The sequence below is a fragment of the Mytilus edulis genome, chromosome 12 (genome assembly GCF_963676685.1).
Source record: "Mytilus edulis chromosome 12, xbMytEdul2.2, whole genome shotgun sequence".
Lineage (NCBI taxonomy): Eukaryota > Metazoa > Mollusca > Bivalvia > Mytilida > Mytilidae > Mytilus > Mytilus edulis.
The window spans coordinates 24,405,033-24,425,189 of record NC_092355.1 but is presented as its reverse complement, the minus strand read 5'-3'; the positions used below and the strand labels follow the sequence as shown (position 1 = coordinate 24,425,189).

Below are 20,157 nucleotides of genomic sequence, written 5' to 3'. Positions count from 1 at the left end.
CAAGACCTACTGAGTACAGACCTTTATCACAACAGCCATCTTTGGTGACAGATAGACAGCCACACACAAGAAGTAACAGGACAGTAAATAGTTCAAATCCGAAGTTACCTGCATTTAATGGTAAGGACGACTGGAAAGTTTGGATAAACAGATTTGAGGCAATAGCAAGAAGGAGGAGCTGGACAGAAGAAGAGAAGCTTGATGAACTACTGCCTAGAATTCAAGGAGAAGCAGGAAACTTAGTATTCACCCAACTACCAGTAGGAGTGTTAGATAGATACACTGATCTAGTAAGAGAACTAAGCTACAGATATAGAGTCATTGAAAATACAAAATCATTTAAAGTTAGATTTTCTAGCAGAAACCAGAAACCTAGAGAAAAGGCTGAGGAGTATGCTGCTGAATTGAAGAGATTGCACCACAAAGCTTATCCCAACAGAGACAGACAACAAAGAAAAGAAGATCTGCTTGAGAGGTTCATGAGGGGTATATTAGATGAAGAAGTTAGATTTTTTGTGAATTATGTAAAGAAACCAGACGACATAGACGAAGCTGTATATTTAGTAGTTGAATGCTTGTGTGAGAGAAGATCCAATAAATTTAAAGAGCCAAATGAGAGGAGAAGTCGGGAAAATGTAAGGAGAGCAAGTTCACTTTATGAGTGTAGTGATAGTGAAAAAGAGATTGAAGGAGGGGAAGAAGAAACATGTGATACAGCATATAGGCTAAAGGGAGCACACAATCAGAAACAAAATGGTCTTAGTTCTTCAAGCAATGAAGAGATTGACCAACAGTATTAAATACATGTACTAGTATTAATACAGAAGTTCATGTGTTTATATATTCCTGAATTATACAGTTAAACAGTTTATATTTGGATTAAATGTGTTTGAAATAGTTGTGCATGTTATTATGTAATGATTATTGTTCTATTCATTAAATTGTAAAAGTTTATACTTTTGCAAAAGTTATATGTTTGTTTTATTAGAAGTTGAAGAAATAAAGGTTCGACATATGTTGTTTTTACTGATGTTAAAAATGATAGACATGGATGTTCAAGAAGACAGTAAAATAACTGGTCCCTTTTAAGTGGTGACAGTAAAGATATGCTACCGTTAATAGTTTTAAGTATAAATAATAGGAAAAGTATTCAAGATAAATTGAATGCTGATTTCTGAATGACTAAAGTGGAATTTAGTTACCGGTAATTGATGAGTGAAAATAGTTCAGAGGGGCTATTAATTATTTTTGTTTTTGGTTGCTGTGAGGGACCTGGATGTTAATTCCCACTTGCCCAAACAAAACACTGCGTTGAAGATGTTTTATATGAGTTATAGATGGAGTTTTATAGAAGCTCAAGTTATTTTATTTTTGGTTACTGTGAGGGACCTGGATGTTAATTCCCACTTGCCCAAACAAAACCATGCATTGAAGATGTTTTATATGAGTTATAGATGGAGTTTTATAGAAGCTCAAGTTATTTTATTTTCGGTTACTGTGAGGGACCTGGATGTTAATTCCCACTTGCCCAAACAAAACCATGCGTTGAAGATGCGTTTATGAGATATAGACGGAGGATTATAGGATTTTGATTTGTGATTATGTTTTGTGGTTGCTGTAAGGGACCTGGATGTTAATTCCCACTTGCCCAAACAAAACCATGTGTTGAGATGTTTAGTGATAATAATGTTTTATATGAGTGTTAAAAAGTAAGAAGAGATATTCTTACAGTGAATATTTTGCGAATTTAGTTAACGGTAATAATGATTTGAATATTGCAAAGGACTTGGATGTTAATTCCCACTTGCCTGAGCTTTAAGAGTACCCAAATGATAGGGGTGAATGAAAATGAGGAACTTTTGTCATTCAGAGATCAGACCCAATTTCAGAGATCCGACCCAAATTCAGAGATCAGATTCAATTTCAGAGATCAGACCCAAATTCAGAGATCAGTCGTAGTTTCAAAAATTTGTTATCTGGTTCCCGGTTGTAGGTAGCAATATAAAGTATTTAACATACCAAGGTCTAATATGGCACCTTTGTATATATTTTAAAAGTTTTTTAGATAATTAAAAACAGGGAATTTTACTTAATGTAAACTTCTTATGTTTTTCAGATGGCTAATGAACTAAAAGGGCTGAACCAGTGGTTAAGGGACAATAATGGAAAAAAACTGCAGATAAAGACAACAGAGAAATTAAGAGAAAATAGGGATAATATGGATAATAGGGACAATCATAGAGACAGCAGAGAATACCGAGATTATAGAGACAGAAGAAATCATCCATATAGATAGATAGATGCTCAAACAGTAGTCAGTGATTTGACTTCAATTGTGACAAGTTGTTTCAAGTTATGACAGTGACATTTTCCGCATCATATATATATATATATATATATATAAATGAAGTCAACAGTTTTAATGTTTTATGTCTTTATTTAAATTTGAAGTTCGGAGGACCTCACTTAAAAACAGAGGGTATTGTAATGATCTACAAACTGACCCCCCCTTTTATTACAAGAGGTTGTGTAAGTTATTAACTTTGTACATTACTTATACCAACGTAACATATGTTACAGTTAATGGCATAGTTTCATTTACATAAATATTTGGTATATGAGATTGGTAAATGTAAGCACATGTGGAGGAGTCAACATACATTTTGTGTACGAAGTGGGACGTCTGGTTTTAGAGGATTTCTTTCGTTTAAGCACATGACAGCTGTTTCAGAGGTTATACGTCGGTTGGACTTCTTCTTGTCTTACTTTTAAGCATGCCAACATTTCATTTTTATTTCAAATTGTTGTATTATCGGTCAATGTTTACAAACTCCCGATGTACTACATTCCATAGAGGATGTGTATTCGAAAGTTGACTTTGCGCATGTGCGTACTTGGATGAAAATAGAAGGAAACTTTCAGAGGCTCCATATGGGTAAATTCATCCCGATTCTATATTTGGTAATAGTTTTCAATGAAATAAAGTTTATTTGAGGTTTATTTTACGAAAGCTTTATTATAATGGTAGTAAAAAGAAGTAACACGGTGTTGGGATGAAAATACGAGATTCTAATCGTTACCTAAGAGATGGCGAATTTCGCGCCACTCTTAGCTGTAACTATGGGGACACCATGGGGACAGCTAAATTTTAGCAATTGCTATAGCGACATAGCATCGTAATATAAAAACAAGAGCGTTTGGCTTATTCGGGGTTCTGGGATTCGACAATCAAAGAGGATAGGACATACGGGAAAAATTACAGAATTCACAAAAAGAAAAGGTACAGAGAAAATTTATTTTATTTAATGACTTTAATATAAAAACATATATATTTTATAGCTTATTTAAGCTTTAAAATTACTTTACTGAGGTGATTCTCACAATCTATTACAAATTTCAAGAAGAAACAAGCTATTCAGGACGAAAATATAAATTTATACTTCAACATTAAAGTGACTGAAGCGAGTTCTAGTCGGACATAATTCCGAAAAGAGAACATTTGCGTACATATATTTATTCATATACGGGGTTAATCTCGATATATTGATTTGATATAAGGCTCGAATATTTGGTACAAGGCTCGAATATTTGGTACAAGGCGGACTAACCCGTTTAAAACGATTACCTCATGAAGTCAAAGTAAAGAAAAAGACAACTAAAGAACAAATTAACTTTATTGTAACGTTTGAAATCCTGTCATAAAAATAGCATTAGAAGTCAAATAAATCATATATTGTATACATGTATTACATTATTTCTCGATTTGATTAACGTAATTTTCCCAATCCCATGAACCACATCCTTATTTTATTAGTAGAGTTAAATGTGTCACGTACACGCTACCCAAACCCGTGACAGTATATACATCTTTTAAAGTGTGATCAGGCAGGACTTTATGAAACCTTAGATGAGGTGTTCTGTACATTTAGTTTTGTGCAGGAGTCTGATAATACAACTTCTTTTCAACCTGGATAATAACGGTCCTGAAGACAAAAAATTGTCTAGACACATGTTGAAAGAGGGTATATGTTATCCTTTAGACATGTTTTTGTTCACTTTTATTGTTTTTAATTGACGAATGCCATATAACATATATTTTTATTCATTTTCTTCAACAATTAAGATATTTTGTAACAGTTTTATTCATTCCGTAGTCGGTGAAATGATATGTAGCTTGTTATTGTTTGTAGCATCATGTTTCACCATAGAGACTTTTGGTCCACATTCCTTTTATTTTTCCTACCAGTCTCAGGATTAAATATATGATGTGACTGTTGATTGTACGGAAAAAGATCTAAAAGAAAGAAATCAAAATTAATGAATTTTATTACAAATGTTTCTGTTATTCTGTAAATCGTTAAACATATAAATGCTAAAGGAATGTATTTTCTAATATTTTAAGTCAACCTAAAGGTAGACTCATCCGGAAGCCAAGACAGTTATCACCAGATATTTCCAAGGTCAAGAAGCAATTTAAAGGTCGAATTCAGACACAAATATGCAATTCCTTCTTTGCATGCTTTGTCTCTTTTTTATTACAAACTCAAAACCTTTAATGGTTTTTCTTTTTTCAAATTGTGACTTGGATTGAAAGTTGTCTAATTGACACTTTTATCCCATCGTCTTATATCTCTCAATCATTAACATTTGGAAACAAATACAACTAAAACACACGCGGCGCTGTGTAACCGAAATAGACCTAAAACATAAGTCAAATTTATATATGGACAACTTTACTTGAAGTAGTTGGAAAGCTAGTCTTTTTATTCTTTTGTTTAATTTATTAACGAATAATTTAAGGATTTAATCCACTATTTTTGTAAATAAGAAAATGTCCATACCAAGTTAGGAATATGACAGTTGTAAGCAATTCGTTTGATGTGTTTTATTAAATGATTTTGCCATTTCATTAGGGACTTTCTGTTAATCATTTTCCTCAGAGTTCAGAATTTTTGTGATTTTACTTTTTGTTGTAAAGCATATCAATACCGAATCATTGACTACATGCACGTAGTTGATCTTATTCTTTAACATTTACAAATTATGATACCAGCACTTGATACTACTATTGGAATTTAAATATATGTTAACTGTAAAATCAATTCAACAGTAGGCATTGTGTGTACGTAGATCCAAAGCTGACATCTTTTTGTTTATAAGGTTTGATGAAGCTTAAGGTTGTTTATCTTTGATATATTGATGTTGGGGAACATACGTTTATACTAAAACTTTAGCATGCATGTCTAGTAGCGAAAGAAAAAAGTCGCTAATTACTTACTTTTTGAAGAACTTAAACTATCGAATGAGTCCATTGACGATCTGTTAGCGTTTGTAGTGCCTTGACTTCCTTGGTCTGAACTATTGACTGATTTGTCATCACTACGTTTATTTTTTCTGTTTATTGCAGGAGCAGGGTCTTGCTTCTGCAAAAATGTTTTAAAACATCGAAAACCATACTAGTTGACCTTGTTACAAAAAAGCTTTATTTATTGGTCAAATGTTTAATTTTAAAATAAAATCTAATTTCAACTTACAGGAAAATTAAAAACAAAAATAATGTTTAATATCTTTCAATTACTTATACATTTTGATTTTGTTACACGTATAATGTTGTTTTGTCTTCAACTTTCCTTTCAGTATTTTCTTGTATGCATATATTTCCTTAGTCTTATTTGAATTAACTTTTTGGGAACTTTGTGTCCTCAATGCTCTTCTCTTCCACATGTTCGACCTTTTACTTCTTTGGCTTTATAACTATATTGATCTGAGCGTCACTGATAGGTCTTATATAGACGTATCTGTCGTATCAAATTATAAGCTTGTACCTTTGATAACTATGTGTGCTTGCAAATAATGAATGTCGTTTCAGAATAGGACATCAGGAAATTACTATGCAATTGCATCTACTTAATTTTGATATCTGATAACTAATTTCAATATTCCCAAAAATACCTACTTCTTCTTTAAATGTTACTCGACTTATTTCCGAGTTGACACATTTAAATATTTTAAACTTCACCTGAACTAAATTATTGTTTTAATTTTTCCATCTTTACAATACATTTTAAATCCATCCTTTCTTTCTATAGTCATTGAACGGTACCCTTATTCCTCTTTCCAGGAATACTCATACTTTAGCACTAAATTATTTAACTAACCTCTGACACATTTTTACTTTGATACTTATTCACACTCCAAGGATCGTCTGTCGAAAAAAAATCAGATTTGACTTTAGCTTTTCTTTCCCGTGCAGCCTTTATTCTTTCAGCTTTCTTCTGGGCTTCTGTCCTTTTGTCAATCCTACAACAGACAAAAATAACTGATATTTAATGAATTACTGTGATATGTTTTTTTTCTGTTTTTGAAGAAATAAATTCATAATTTGGGATGCACACTAAAAAGCCCGCTTACCTCGTTTTGAAAAGTATCCTTCACATTTTTTAGGTTATTTCATATGGATAGAAAAAAACAATAAAGTCAAGTCTTATAATTCAATTCTAAATTCCATTTCAAAAGAGTTGATCATGAACAAAACGTTGATGACGTCGCGGTTAAATATGATGTCTATGAGCTGATATACACTAAATTTTTGCAAACCGGAAGCAGTGTTTCATCAAAAATTTAAAAAAACACATACGACTGTAATATCAGACTCCTGTTTAAAACTAAATGTACAGTACACCTCATCTAAGGTTTCATAAAGTCCACCCTGATCACACTTTGAAAGATGTATATACTTATATTAGTCTTATATTATATATTTTCTATATATTTGATCACCGTGTGCTCTGTATGTCAAAATGGAGGTCTGTTATATATATACTAGTATTAACAACCATTTGAAAGTTATGTGAGAGTCTCATAAGAGAACTTATTACTTACTCTGCACAAGGTCTGCAATATCTAATGCACAGCTTTGTTATCAGGACAGAATTCATCATCAGAACTATCCCTGCTAATAGATACCAGTACCCATTGTCAGGGTACGTTTCAGTCTTGAATGGACGTTCAGTAGTTGTTGATGACGTTGTAGTTGTCTAAAAATATAACACATCAATGTGAGAGAATTTCAAAAAAATATTCTTATTTCATGTCGGTTTCAATGAAATTTGAGTTGGTTGACTGTCAATTACACTTATAACCGCGTTTGTACTAACATGAGCAACATGACGGTTGCCTCCTGAGAATCAGGATAGGCTTACCCTTCGGAGCACCTTAGATAATCCCAACTTGTTGTGATGGTTCAGTCTTTTGTTTTCTATTTTGTGTGTTGTGTGCTATTGTTTGTGTGGTGGTCTTTTTTCTGTTTAGCCATGGTGTTGTCTGTTTATTTTTTGTTTATTTTTTATTTATTGCCTCTTGTATAGATAGTTTTTATGTTTAGAACAATACGTTTCCCTTTTCCCTACCTCTGGGAAAATCAGTGACAAGGTAGAATATCCCACAAGTCCTCCACCATCAGTTGCACTTAAAGTCAAGATCACTGTCTGGCCGTAATTAAAGGATACAGAAATATCCATGGCCACAGTTATTGTCCCATTTTCATCGATATTAAAGTAGCTATTCCCTAAACCTGATTGATCCAAGCCGTAGGTTATTGTATTCCAAGTTTCTGTTATGTCTCCATCCGATGCCGATACATTGATTAGTATCGTTCCAATATCTTTCGTTGGAAATAAGAATACATTGTAGTAATCTCGCTCAAATATCGGTGTAAAGTCATTTGTGTCTGCTATGTTTATAGTTAAAAATGCTGTATCTGTCAAACCTCCTGGATCTGTTACGGTGACATTGCATTCAGTGACCGGTGGATGACCAATATCAGAATCAAAATCACCTCCAAAATAAACATCGCCTGTACTTTCGTCCATTTCAAAATAAGTTGTATTATATCCATTACAGTCCAATGTGTATCTTAAAGTTTCATTTTCTGGATCTGATGCATCAATATTAGGTGATGACAGAAGTGTTTCTCCCTGAAATTGGAATTACCTTAACGTATACATAATAATATAACAGTCAATGTAACGTATATTATTTTTGATATATACTGCTAAGTTACATGACTTATATAGTAATACAGATCAGATTTGAATTACACAAATTTTACTCCTAATAATGTAGAAATAAAAATATGCTCATTATACAGTAATAAATGAAGGGGAAATCTATGTTGACATTCACATTATAAAAAAAATGATTTCCTTTTAATCAAATATGTAGATACCGTTTAGGGTGCTTTGAGGCTACGTGAACTTGCACTCTTTTATCACTACATTGTAGCCTATCAACAATAAGGTTATGAGCTCCCTTAATCTGTGACCTTCTGCTTACAAAATGATTGTTTTAGCAATGTTCGAATGAAAAAGAACTGAAATCAACATTACATATATTTCTCTTCTGTCAAAATCAAGAATTGGTTGATTAAAATAGTATGTGTGTGTGTGTGTGTGTGTGTTTGTGTGGGTGTGGGTGTAGGAATGTGTGTGTCAACTTATAAGGAACGTATTCTCTGTGTATTAGATTTGTAATAACATAACATTGCATAAGGAAAGGATTACAAATATATGTAGGTCTGTCGTGTCAGAACTACAATGACACACCTTAAAGGTACAAATGATACTGCATTTCGACAATTGGTATCTCTTTGGTGATACTTGGGGCCACAATATTTGAAAAATGCAAAATTTATAGGGCTTATTTAACCAACAGAAAATATGTATAGCCATATCCGGGCAAGGGACTACGTCGATGAATTTAAAATAACTTCCCAAAATTTTGTATAAGAAAAATTCAATTACACACTATCCGTAAGGTGTTGCCAGTACCAAATGTCTGGCTACGGGCTGGTGATATGTGTGAAACCTTACCTTACCTTAGTAGCAAAATTATCGACCTAGTAGCGTAAGGATATTTTGACACGTTTTTACAATTTGGGGCTAAATGTATTTTGTACATGGATTATTTCTTCGATAACCGTCACTTGTAGGTGTACTTATTAAATATGTATTGTATTGTGCACTCATAAACACTAATTGTCTGTATAAACTAATCAGACGCAAACGCAATAACTAGTTTACGGGCTATAAAAATGCAATCAATATTGCTAATCAAATCACAGTCAAAAAAAGACAAAGCAGCAGTTGTTGGTGAATATGATTCAACTATAAATGCTGGGTAACAGAAAAGTTAAAACATATAAAGAATGGAAAAACATAAAAAATCAATTAGGAATAGAAAATAATAAGTTGCTTATAAATACGGAATCGAGAAAATTGGCTAAAAAGAATTAAGAATACACAAAAATAGACAAAAAGAATTAGGTACAGAGAAAAATTGACCAAAAAAAATTAAGTATAGTGAAAAATGGACAAAAAAGAATTCCGAATAGAGAAAGATAAATTAAAAAAAAAATAAGAATAGAGATAAATGGACAAAAAGAATCAAGAATAGAGAAAAGTTGACAAAAAAAATAAGAGTAGAGAAAAAAGGTCTACACAATAAGAGAATAAATACATATATGAAGTACACCATCCAAACCCTCATAACTGTATGAAAAACAATGTTTTTGATATACATAAAGGAAATGTGGAAGTGTTAAATCAATGTTAGTGATTGCAAACCAGAACATTAAGCGTTTAAGACCATGTATATTATTGGGAAGTATAAATAGATACATAAAACCTTCTACATATATGTTGGTTAGAACTTTGACTGCATTACATGGTAAAAAGGTATTGACATGAATTAAACATTATCGTACGTACCACGTTCTCTGTGTCATTTAAAACGTAATGGGTATTACTGAGTGTTGGAACATCGTTCACATTTACAATAGAGATTGTGACATTTGTTGTTGCAGTGTCTTTAGTATCAGTGGCTCTCACAACGAACCGGAAGCTGGTTGCAAACCCAACATAGAACAGATTGTCGTAGTCAATTTCTGCAATAGTTGAAATCTGTCCACCTGAAAAAAGTAGTGTTATGACAAAAGGTTAATTTAGTTACCAATGACACAGTGAGACGGTGTGATATTCCCTAGTTTTTGTTCTTACTTAGTGAATTTCCCCTAATATGGTGTTGTGGTCAAATACAAATGAGTCATTCCATGCTATAAATCATTTTCAGAATGAGTAATAAATGAGTCACTTCTCATTAATGAGGTCAATGTTTTTTATGAATATATATAAGGTCGTAAATTAACTTTTCAATATCAGTGTATCAAAAGATGTAAGCCAAACGCCTGCAGATGATTTAAAATTGGTGATTTTTATTTATGAAATGATGTTCACTACAATTTGAATAATAATATTAACTAAATAAAATACTTACTCGCTGAATCTATAGCAAAGTAACTGTTTGTAGTCGGTGTCCTTGAATATGTAACGACGTCTACTGAATCAAGATCTGTTGTAAAATATGTATATAATAGTGTACCTACAGCGGTATTTTCTTCTACCCCGATTTTTAGGTCAGATTCAGCGTTGGCGAAAACCGGAATATCATTAATGTCTGAAAGAAAGAAAAACTTGTGATATAACAAGAAAATAAAATTGCTATTTCTGTTTAAGCACCAATTGGCGAAAAGACATTGAGGTAAACACTTTATTAGAAATGAAATAAACAGCTGCGCTATGAGCGCATGATACGCCCGTCGTCTTGTGTGTGAAGTTTTATTCAACAATCACAAATGGTTTCTGAGATACGGCGCGACACATGAAATCCCCCTTTTTTACAAAATACTCAATAACTGTAAGATAAAATTTTGAATCATCACGAAAAAGTATACAGATCTTATTATTCATAAAACTGTAAGAAGTATGTAAATTTTAAAGCAATAATCATTTATGGTTTTTAATATACGGTGTGAAACCCTACCCCCCTCCCCCTTTTTATAAAAAACCTACATTACTCTAAAATTAAATTTTGAATCATCACCAAAAAGTATACAGATCTTCAGATTAATATAACTAAGAAGTGTGTAAAGTTTTAAGCAATAGTCATAAATCATAAAACACCCCAAATTTGAAGGGTTTTTTTAACCAAAAAGAAAACAGATCATTTGATCATCATACGAAACAACTATTTTAAGTTTCATGAAATTTGGATGAGTGGTTCTCAAGTTAAGGTGCGACATGTTTACGCCGGACAGACAGACGGACAGACAGACGGACGGACGCAAGACATTTATATTCCATAATACGTTCCGTCAAAATTTCGACAGGCGTATACATCCTTATCAAATAAAAGACAATAGAAAACATTAAAGACCATACTCAGAACAATTGAAAATTGAAAAAAGATTTCAATTGTGAATTCGACTAATCTCGAATGCTTTACTCAACATCAACCATAACCGAATGCACGCTCTCTTTTAGTCAGCATGCCCAAATCGTATTTCAAAGTATAAGAAATCAAGGAGAATGTGTCTAACATATCTGCATAATGTAGACACATTACAAAACATATTACCATTGAGCTGCTGACCAATCATCAAGTCATTCTACTTAGCCATTTAAGATACATTGAGAGTATTGAAGGAATATAACAACAACAACAAAAAAACACAAATTATTTGAAAATAGAAAGTAAAAATGTTTTAGTCATTTTTATTATAAACTTTAATCATTGTTAATATCAGGATTCTGTTGATCTTTGAAATAACATATATTTAGATATGTGTCATACAGGTGATACTGACACAAATGAATACTAGTGCTATTCTTTTTCTAGTCTGAAGTTAAAAACTCATCAGAGATGCAAGGCATTCTTTGGTATGGGACTGTCATACAAGTGAGAGGTTTAGCTAGCTATAAAACCAGGTTCAATCCACAATTTTCTACATTTGAAAATGTCTGTACCAAGTCAGGAATATGAGAGTTCTTGTTCATTCGTTTTTTATGCGTTTTATTATTTGATTTTGCCATGTGATTATGGACTTTCCGAATTGATTGTCCTCTGAGTTCAGTATTTTTGTGATTTGACTTTTTTTGGTAATAAAACCACGCATTGTTTTCTCAACAACACTCACAAATGGAACCCGCACTATAACAATCGGGAAGCAACAACCAATTCAATCTTAAAGATCTTTGACATTCAAAAACATTATGCAAAGAATAAGTTATACAGTCATGTGTAAGTATATTTTCATCACCTACTAATCAAAAGAATGTTTGTGAAAAATAAATGCATCGTATAATTTAGAAAGATAAATGAAATCGTTATTGCACTGTCCAGGCAGCAAGATGTAATTCGTTGTCATGTTTCGTTTAAAAGGGGATTAACGGTAAACAAAACTATATGATAAACCAAACTCCTATAAATGACCTTTACTTTGCCACTGCTGGTGGACGTTTCGTCCCCGAGGGTATCACCAGCCTAGTAGTCAGCACTTCTGGTGTTGACATGAATATCAATTATATGGTCATTTTTATAAATTTTCTGTTTACAAAACTTTGAATTTTTCGAAAAACTAAGGATTTTCTTACCCCAGGAGTAGATTACCTTAGCCCTATTTGGCACAACTTTTTGGAATTTTGGGTCCTCAATGCTCTTCAACTCTGTAATTGTTTGGCTTTTTAACTATTTTGATCTGAGCGTCACTGATGAGTCTTATGTAGACGAAACGCGCGTCTGGCGTATAAAATTATAATCCTGGTACTTTTGATAACTATTTACTATAGGTTTCATGGCACAAAACGTCCCAAGTTTATCCAAGTATAAAAACAATGTTGCATACGAGCATAGAGATACATCACAATTTCAGAGACTGAATTTCGGCTCTCCCTTGACACCATTTGCAATTATGGTCTTGATGAAGCGATGATTGTCCGTCGGGAGAGTAAAGTAAAAGATACCCTTGTAGATTTCGAAAAAGAACAGGCTATTGACGCTACAAGGCATCACTGGCACCTGCAAAGTGGAAAAGGTTTAATTTAAGTTGCAATAACTTGTTTCCAAATCCGCTATGACTAAATACATTTAAACTAATCATATCTTATCCATGAAAATCATTTTAAATCAGATGTCTTACTTTCTACATAAACGCTAAGAACATTTGACCCCACTGTAGTGTCTCCATCATTCACTGTAACATGGATATCAAAAGCAGGTACTTGTATTGTGGAAAAATCAACAGTGGTTTTTATATCTGCTCCTGTTGATGCTTGAAATAAAAGATAACGAATAGATCAAAATCTTCATAAAATCTTTGTTTGTTTATTTTTTGTTGGGTTTAAAAATAAAAATATCTATTGTCCTTTGTTTTGGATTGGTTGTCTGTATATCATACCAGATTTTAATTGTTTTTAAATAAGACATTTGAATGAACCATTGTAGGTTTCGTAGTGACGATCGTTTGATGTAGCGGATAAAATCCCAAGTATGCTTTGGTCATTTTTATTGACTTTCCCCTTTTTAAATTTAATTTTTCGTTTTTCGTTATGGTTTTATGCTTATTTCGTTTTGCCGAAACTTACTATTTCTTCAATATTACCATTTTTATCTTCTATTTTTTTCTATCCCTATTCTATTATGTTCAGCATCACAACGGTTTAACATATTTTGTACTTGCGATACTTTGTTGGGTGACCACAGTTTTGAAACTCATTCGTAATCTATATGATCAACAAAGTAATGAGTTATGCATTGCGATTATTATTGATGCACAACCATACTTAATAAATTAAAATATTCTGACTAAAATCAAATGATGTAACATTGTTTGGTCATTTTGAAAATATGAGTGCACTAGCTGTTAACATTACTGTCTCAATTATGAAAGTTATTTGAAAAAATTGCGATAGTAAAGCATTCAACCAGGATACAGAGGATTAAAACGGGATAAATATCCGAGATAATAAGTAATATTACAGTAAACATCTCTAAAGTCAAATTTTATTTCACATTAAATTTATAAAATGAAAAAACATGTTGTATAATTTTCGCGCTTTATGAATTTACTTTCATATGGTGCGCTCAAACTTAAACATTTAATAACCGTGGGTAACCAAATGTAGAACGCAATGACCTATATAACTTAAAAGAACCTAAAATAATTACCGATTTTAATTATTTTCATTTTACTCCTACTTACTTGTTGTCCGGGAGAAAGGACATGACGCTGAAGGTTCGCAATTGATTGCATATGACAGTGACGTCGTAGCAGTATCGGCGTCAGTCACAACAATAGGAATCGTAAAATCGGAACTTGTTGACTGTTGAGGCAGGATCTCTTCACCTATATATAATGTAAATATGATATCCATTTCAAAGATGTTTTTTATTAATCTATAAAAATAAGGATCAATATAAAATTCATAAGTTTTTGTACTAATTTAGTGAGTTGAAGAAAACAATTATAATAATTGCATGCACACAAAAAAAAGAATGTAAAAATAACGAATGAAACTTTCATTTGGTACCTGTATTACTGTTATACATGTACAGGATAATATCACATGTCAATCGTATACTGTTAATTTGGTACCATTATTGGGGTCAAATATTATTGCAGAAGAATATCGTTTTACTAAATTAAGAGTATCATTAAATGTACATTATACAAATGTGAACAATGCAAAATGGTTACATTTAATCGTTATTTCAGAACCTTTGCAATGGGGTATTCATTGACATACAACATGTACAATTAAGTACAACGAGTTCATCATTTTTTCTACATCTTTCAATCACTTTCCATGTGAATGCTTAACTCCATAAGTGTGTATATGACTTATACACACTTTTATGTTATACCTGTCAAATTTGAAGAAATATCTACATAAATTCTACATGTTTTATACTTCGAGTTGCAGTTTCTTAAACGTTGACTAAGCGATGTTTTTCGTTCATATCACCAAAACATAAAAAAGTTAAATGCAAGCAAAAACTAATTGGGTTTTACGTTGAATGCGGACCAGAGAAAAGCTATGAATATTATTACTAAATATTATTATGTGCATGTGATATATCGACAATTTAGTTTGCAATTAACCTTTGATTAAAAGGATTTTCCAGTTAAGATACATAAATACTTACGTGGAAGGTCTGTAAATTCGGGTGGTATGTTTTTGATTACATAAACCATTAAGTGTCCTTCGTCAGAAGGTTGCCTCCCATCTATACACGTGACACTGACGTCATATCTCACTACACTGTCATAGTCAAGGCTTCTGTTTCTTGGTATATAAACATAATATATTCCATATTCTTAAAAAAACATAAATATTTTGAATATATTCAAGTACATTTTCATAAATCAACATAACAAAAGCGAATGGATAAAAATGATTCTACTATATACATTCAATACATTATTGAATGCTTTCCCAATCTTGATGTTTTATTTATCAATGTAGGTGTGTACAAATTGGAGAGACGTGTTAAAAAGTATTTGTCTTTCGAGTTCTTTGGAAACCTAAAAGAAAACTAAATTGAATGATCATGTCACCATTTGAGATCTCGCATTCACAATATTTTATTTGATTGTATTAAATCGAAGACGATTCGTTCAAAAAACATTCATTAGAAAGGAACGTAATACTAGTTTTGTTTGTATCGATCATATTTTAATGTACACAAAAAAGCTTGACCAGCTTTAACTTAACGCGAAAATGGAGCCGTGGAGGTTACCAAAATAAGTCAAAAGAAGTTATTTATAATATATAATATCGACTGAAAAGAAAAATCACAACACCGAACAAAAAGTGAATAAGGCCGTTAGTTTTCTCGTTTAAATTGTTTTACATTGTCATTTTGAGGACTTGTATAGCTGACTATGCGGGATGGGCTTTACTCGTTGTTGAAGGCCGTACGATGACCTATAGTTGTTAATTTTTTTTTGGTCTCTTGTCGGTAGAGGGTTGTCTCATTGGCAATCATACCACATCTTCTTTTTTTATATTCGTATTACTTTTACACAGTGTGACTTGGATTGTTAGTTGTCTCACTAATATCACATCTTCCTAGATCTACCTATAGCAAATACACACCTCCAGGATTTGATGTTTCTTCAACCTCAAACACTGTATCGTTACTGAATGGAAAAACACTATGAAGTTCACATGTCAAGGTCTCACCATCTACAGCGTCTATTGTATGTAAGAGCGTTTCAGCTTGATTGTTCTCACTTATTTCAACAGACATTGGCAATGAGGTAATGATGGGTTTCTTGAATAGGAAATATATTTTATGCTCGCATAAATGTTATTCTAATTCACCTCTTTAGAAACATATTCAAATAAAAATACTGAACCCAAAGGCAAATGCAAAAAGGAGATTAAAAATAAACTGATAAAATAAGACACTATTGTTTTTTGCTGATTCGGTTCATGTATTTTTTTAAGAGAAAATGGTGGACTGAAACTGGTTTTATAGCGACATGAATCTAACCTCCAACTCGTTTGACAGTTGTTCATAGCTATGTTACATGGACACAATTGGGAAAGCCCCCAAAACCTACAACATAATTCAACTTATTATATTTCACTGAAGTGATACAATGTAGTAACTTTCCCCACTTCACAGAATCTATCTTGTTATCTTAACTAATGAATGACAAGGAAGAAACAATCACATAATCTACAATGAAAAGCAGGAGGTTTAAACTTTGATCATATGGTGTATTGACATGATAATATATTTCTCCTCTATCTGTTAGATCTATTGTATTCCATGTTCAATTTATCTTAGGTTTGTGTTTTGCAGAATGTAGAGAATACTGAAATGGTTAAAGCTTTCTTATCTAGCTGGTAAATCTATTCTAGTCTATGCTCAACTTATTTTTGTGTCTTTCGCAGATCATGGGTTAAATACTGGAATGATAAAACCGTTATCATCCTAATCATGGTGATGGGAAATCTATTTTAATCCATGTTCAATTAATGCTAGGTTATTTCCGCAATCGCAATTGATGTTTTGTTATTGTTTGGAGGGGTTGTTATTTTCGTTTGTTTTCTTCAGTCTATTGTTCTGTTTGTTCGTTTTCATCTTTGTATTGATGATTGATTCCTAAGTTGAAATGCCTATCTATTTTTAGGTTTACCTCGTTTTCAACGATGATTCTGAATGTAATTGTTTCCGAGTAGACACCACAAGAGTCTCTGATCTGTGGATACAAGGACGTCGGAAATGAATTGGTGGTACTCAAACTGGACTTTACTTTTATTTGACCTACAATTAATACAAACAAATGTCAAATTTAACTGTAAATACATATAAACATGCCATGTTTTGAAAGAAAAAAAAAATCTTATGGTATATGCTTCCTACATTGAATTCACACTAGATTCATTATCAGAAATGTCTTCCATTCTTTACTCTTATTTTCCAATTTTGACAGCTATATACATGTAAATATGTGTAATTTAAGATCATGAAAGATTGTTAAAACTTTTGTATGGAAAATTGTCATGCACATTTATTTCCAGGGAAACTCTCGACCACCACCACAAAAAACTTAAGTTTTCAGTTTTGAAGTAGATTTTTGTTTAACTGTTGTTTGTTTTCGTTATAATTCAATTTTCTACTTCATTTTGTTGATACCGCTTCTTCGTATGCCTTTTGATTGTTTTGTCTATTTGTTTTGATCATATAAAAGTGACGTAATACATTATGTATAGAAGCATATATAGGTTATAGTTCCCAGTGATGCAAATATTACAAAAAAGTATATCTTTTTAATATTGCATCAACATGTTGTTCCCTAATGTTGTCGGTATGTCGTCATAGCAATTATGCAAGCACTTTTTTCTCTGACTGCGGATAAAATGTTTACATGCACTAAATCGTTTTGTGGTTGATTTAGTTGGTATTGGTTTTGAACTAGCTTTCAGTGTTACCGGTATTATCAAATCTGTACAATGGTATCGTGAGGTTGCAGAATAAGCGTGATGAGAGCGTGGTATAATCGTAACGGGGTCGTTGTAGAAGCGTACCGAGAACGTAGTAGCAACGTGATTGGAACTAAAATTTACATTTTCATGCAACTCATACTGCGAGCTCACACGATCTGAATGTATTTAAGATCGCAGTGAGCGTGGTCTAGTGGGACTGGGGCTGAAAGTAGAAAATGTCAGAAAATTAGTCTCTATCTTTTTTGAAGAGGGGAGGGGGTTGGAAAAAGGGGAAGGACAATAAAAAACTAATGCTGCGTTTTGAAAATCATTACGATAATTACGTACTTGAACTTAGTGAGAAGTAAATATTAGTCTGTGATAACGACACTGAGATGTGATCATTTTCAGTATCTTGAGGATCAAGTGTCCACACAACATCGTTGATTGCCAGATGGTCAAACACATGGATCTGAGAGGGAATATTATTAAAGTAAGGTTTCTTGTCTGAAAACAAAGAAATAAATTTGAAATTGAGACTTTTGAGGTTTCTTGAAGTGTTTTGATCATTGGAAATATCATGACATTGAACGGTTTCTTGAATGCAGTTATATATTTGTTTATCAATAATTACATATAAATTTAATTGAATAATTTTGAAAAGTGATATTAATTACTCCAGCAGCGCTCCTATACAATAAACATTGAAGCTTTTCTTAAATGCAGGTGTGTTCTTTCATCAATTCCATATATTGTTTTTGCCCGTTGGGAGCCTGTATTCTAATGGTTGCTGGTTGCCACTGTTTATCGCATTTGATTTTTTTTTTTTCAATTTTATTACATTTTATCATTTCGATGCTTTTTTATGGATTACTATATAGTAAAGGCTTATTGTTGACGGCCGTATATAGATATATACATGTAGTTGAACCAATGCTTACACATTACCGTATACACACATAAATACTAAACAAAACATTTAAGCATATTTGAAGACTCTGGTATAAAACTATGCGCTGACTATGCATGTATGGTTGAATTTATAAAAGAGATTGGATTAATAAACTTACTTGCTGTAACTACGGCAACAATGGCATAAACAAGGTTGTCATAGTTAGACTTAAGGAATATGTCCAATCAAGTTACACGCTTGTACTCTCATAGTATGTATTATCTGGTGTCGATCCTCCACCATATGGTATCATATCATTTCCAGATGTATGCCTGTATGAAAAAGCATATGGTCTAAACCTCAATGAGCAAAATAACTTGTGTAGCAACACAATGCTGTCAGTGAACTTGAAATTTAAAGCTTCAGTGAAAAGCGTGTTTAAAAAGATTAATGACATGACACATGACACTGACTCCCATTCTGATGAAAATACATATCATGTGAGTTACCTCAATCGAAACGGTGCTATTCATGGCCAATGTTAGCATTATTCAAAGTCATTCACAAATATTACGTTAAACTTTCGTTTTAATATAATAATATATAAATTTGCCCTTCATAGATCTCGGAATTAGAGAGTAACGAAGTGGACTGTATGCATCAGTTTTTATGGATTTATACATTGTCGAGACCAAAGTTGTTTACACATAAATAACGTTAGAACACATGCGTGAAATCGCTGGACCATGACTGAATTAAAGTATATAATAGAATTTATGATTGATAACGCTAAACTCAAAGTAGTTATCAGATCAAAGCAAATTCGAATTTCAATCCAAAAACTACAAAAAAAAAATGTCACACCAGTAAGGCTATGGGTGAAAAAAAAATAAAGTTTTCGAAAAATTCATCACTTCATAAACAGTTGATGTTCATAAAAGAAACATATTTTTGATATTATTTTCAAAATACAAGTGTTTTAAAATTACTGTACGGGAGAATGCCTCATGAACACATCTATCATCAGCAGTGAGATGACTAAGTGTTTATGTAAAATTATCAAACATACAAGGTTTTTTAATTTGAAACGCCATCAGCCTATTTCACCAGACTACTTTATGCGCACATAATAATAATGTTCATACATCTTTCATGTTATGGCCTGTTGAAAAGTTATTTTGTTACGTTGTAAAAATAAGGATAATGTTTGTTAAGATGTTGTGACAAGTACACTTAGCACATCTTTTATAAAATGTGACAAGTTGGGACACAACAGCTTACACGAATGAGGTACAATTAATAAAATGAAAGAAATTAGAATAAAGCAATTGTAGCCTTTCCTTTAGTTAATTTTCGTCAGTTTTCTTTCGTTCATTTTAGTTATATAGTGTGATATGCAAGACAATCGATGTAACGTTTCTGGCCATGTAT

The 20,157-nt window shown here is 32.2% G+C and overlaps 1 protein-coding gene across 1 annotated transcript; it reads right to left on the bottom strand.

Moving 5' to 3' along the window:
- Positions 1–4,126: 4,126 nt before the first annotated feature.
- On the bottom strand, positions 4,127–19,039 carry LOC139497527 (cadherin-87A-like). Its single transcript, XM_071285753.1, has 14 exons — positions 18,991–19,039; positions 18,183–18,341; positions 17,045–17,172; positions 15,993–16,170; positions 15,040–15,210; positions 14,096–14,239; positions 13,034–13,165; positions 10,333–10,512; positions 9,768–9,967; positions 7,410–7,976; positions 6,883–7,037; positions 6,159–6,300; positions 5,279–5,423; positions 4,127–4,294 (listed from the first exon to the last, which is right to left on the bottom strand). The coding sequence occupies exons 1-14, from the start codon at positions 19,037–19,039 to the stop codon at positions 4,200–4,202; spliced, it is 2,445 nt and encodes an 814-aa protein (XP_071141854.1). The 3' UTR covers positions 4,127–4,199.
- Between the last annotated feature and the right edge of the window lie 1,118 nt (positions 19,040–20,157).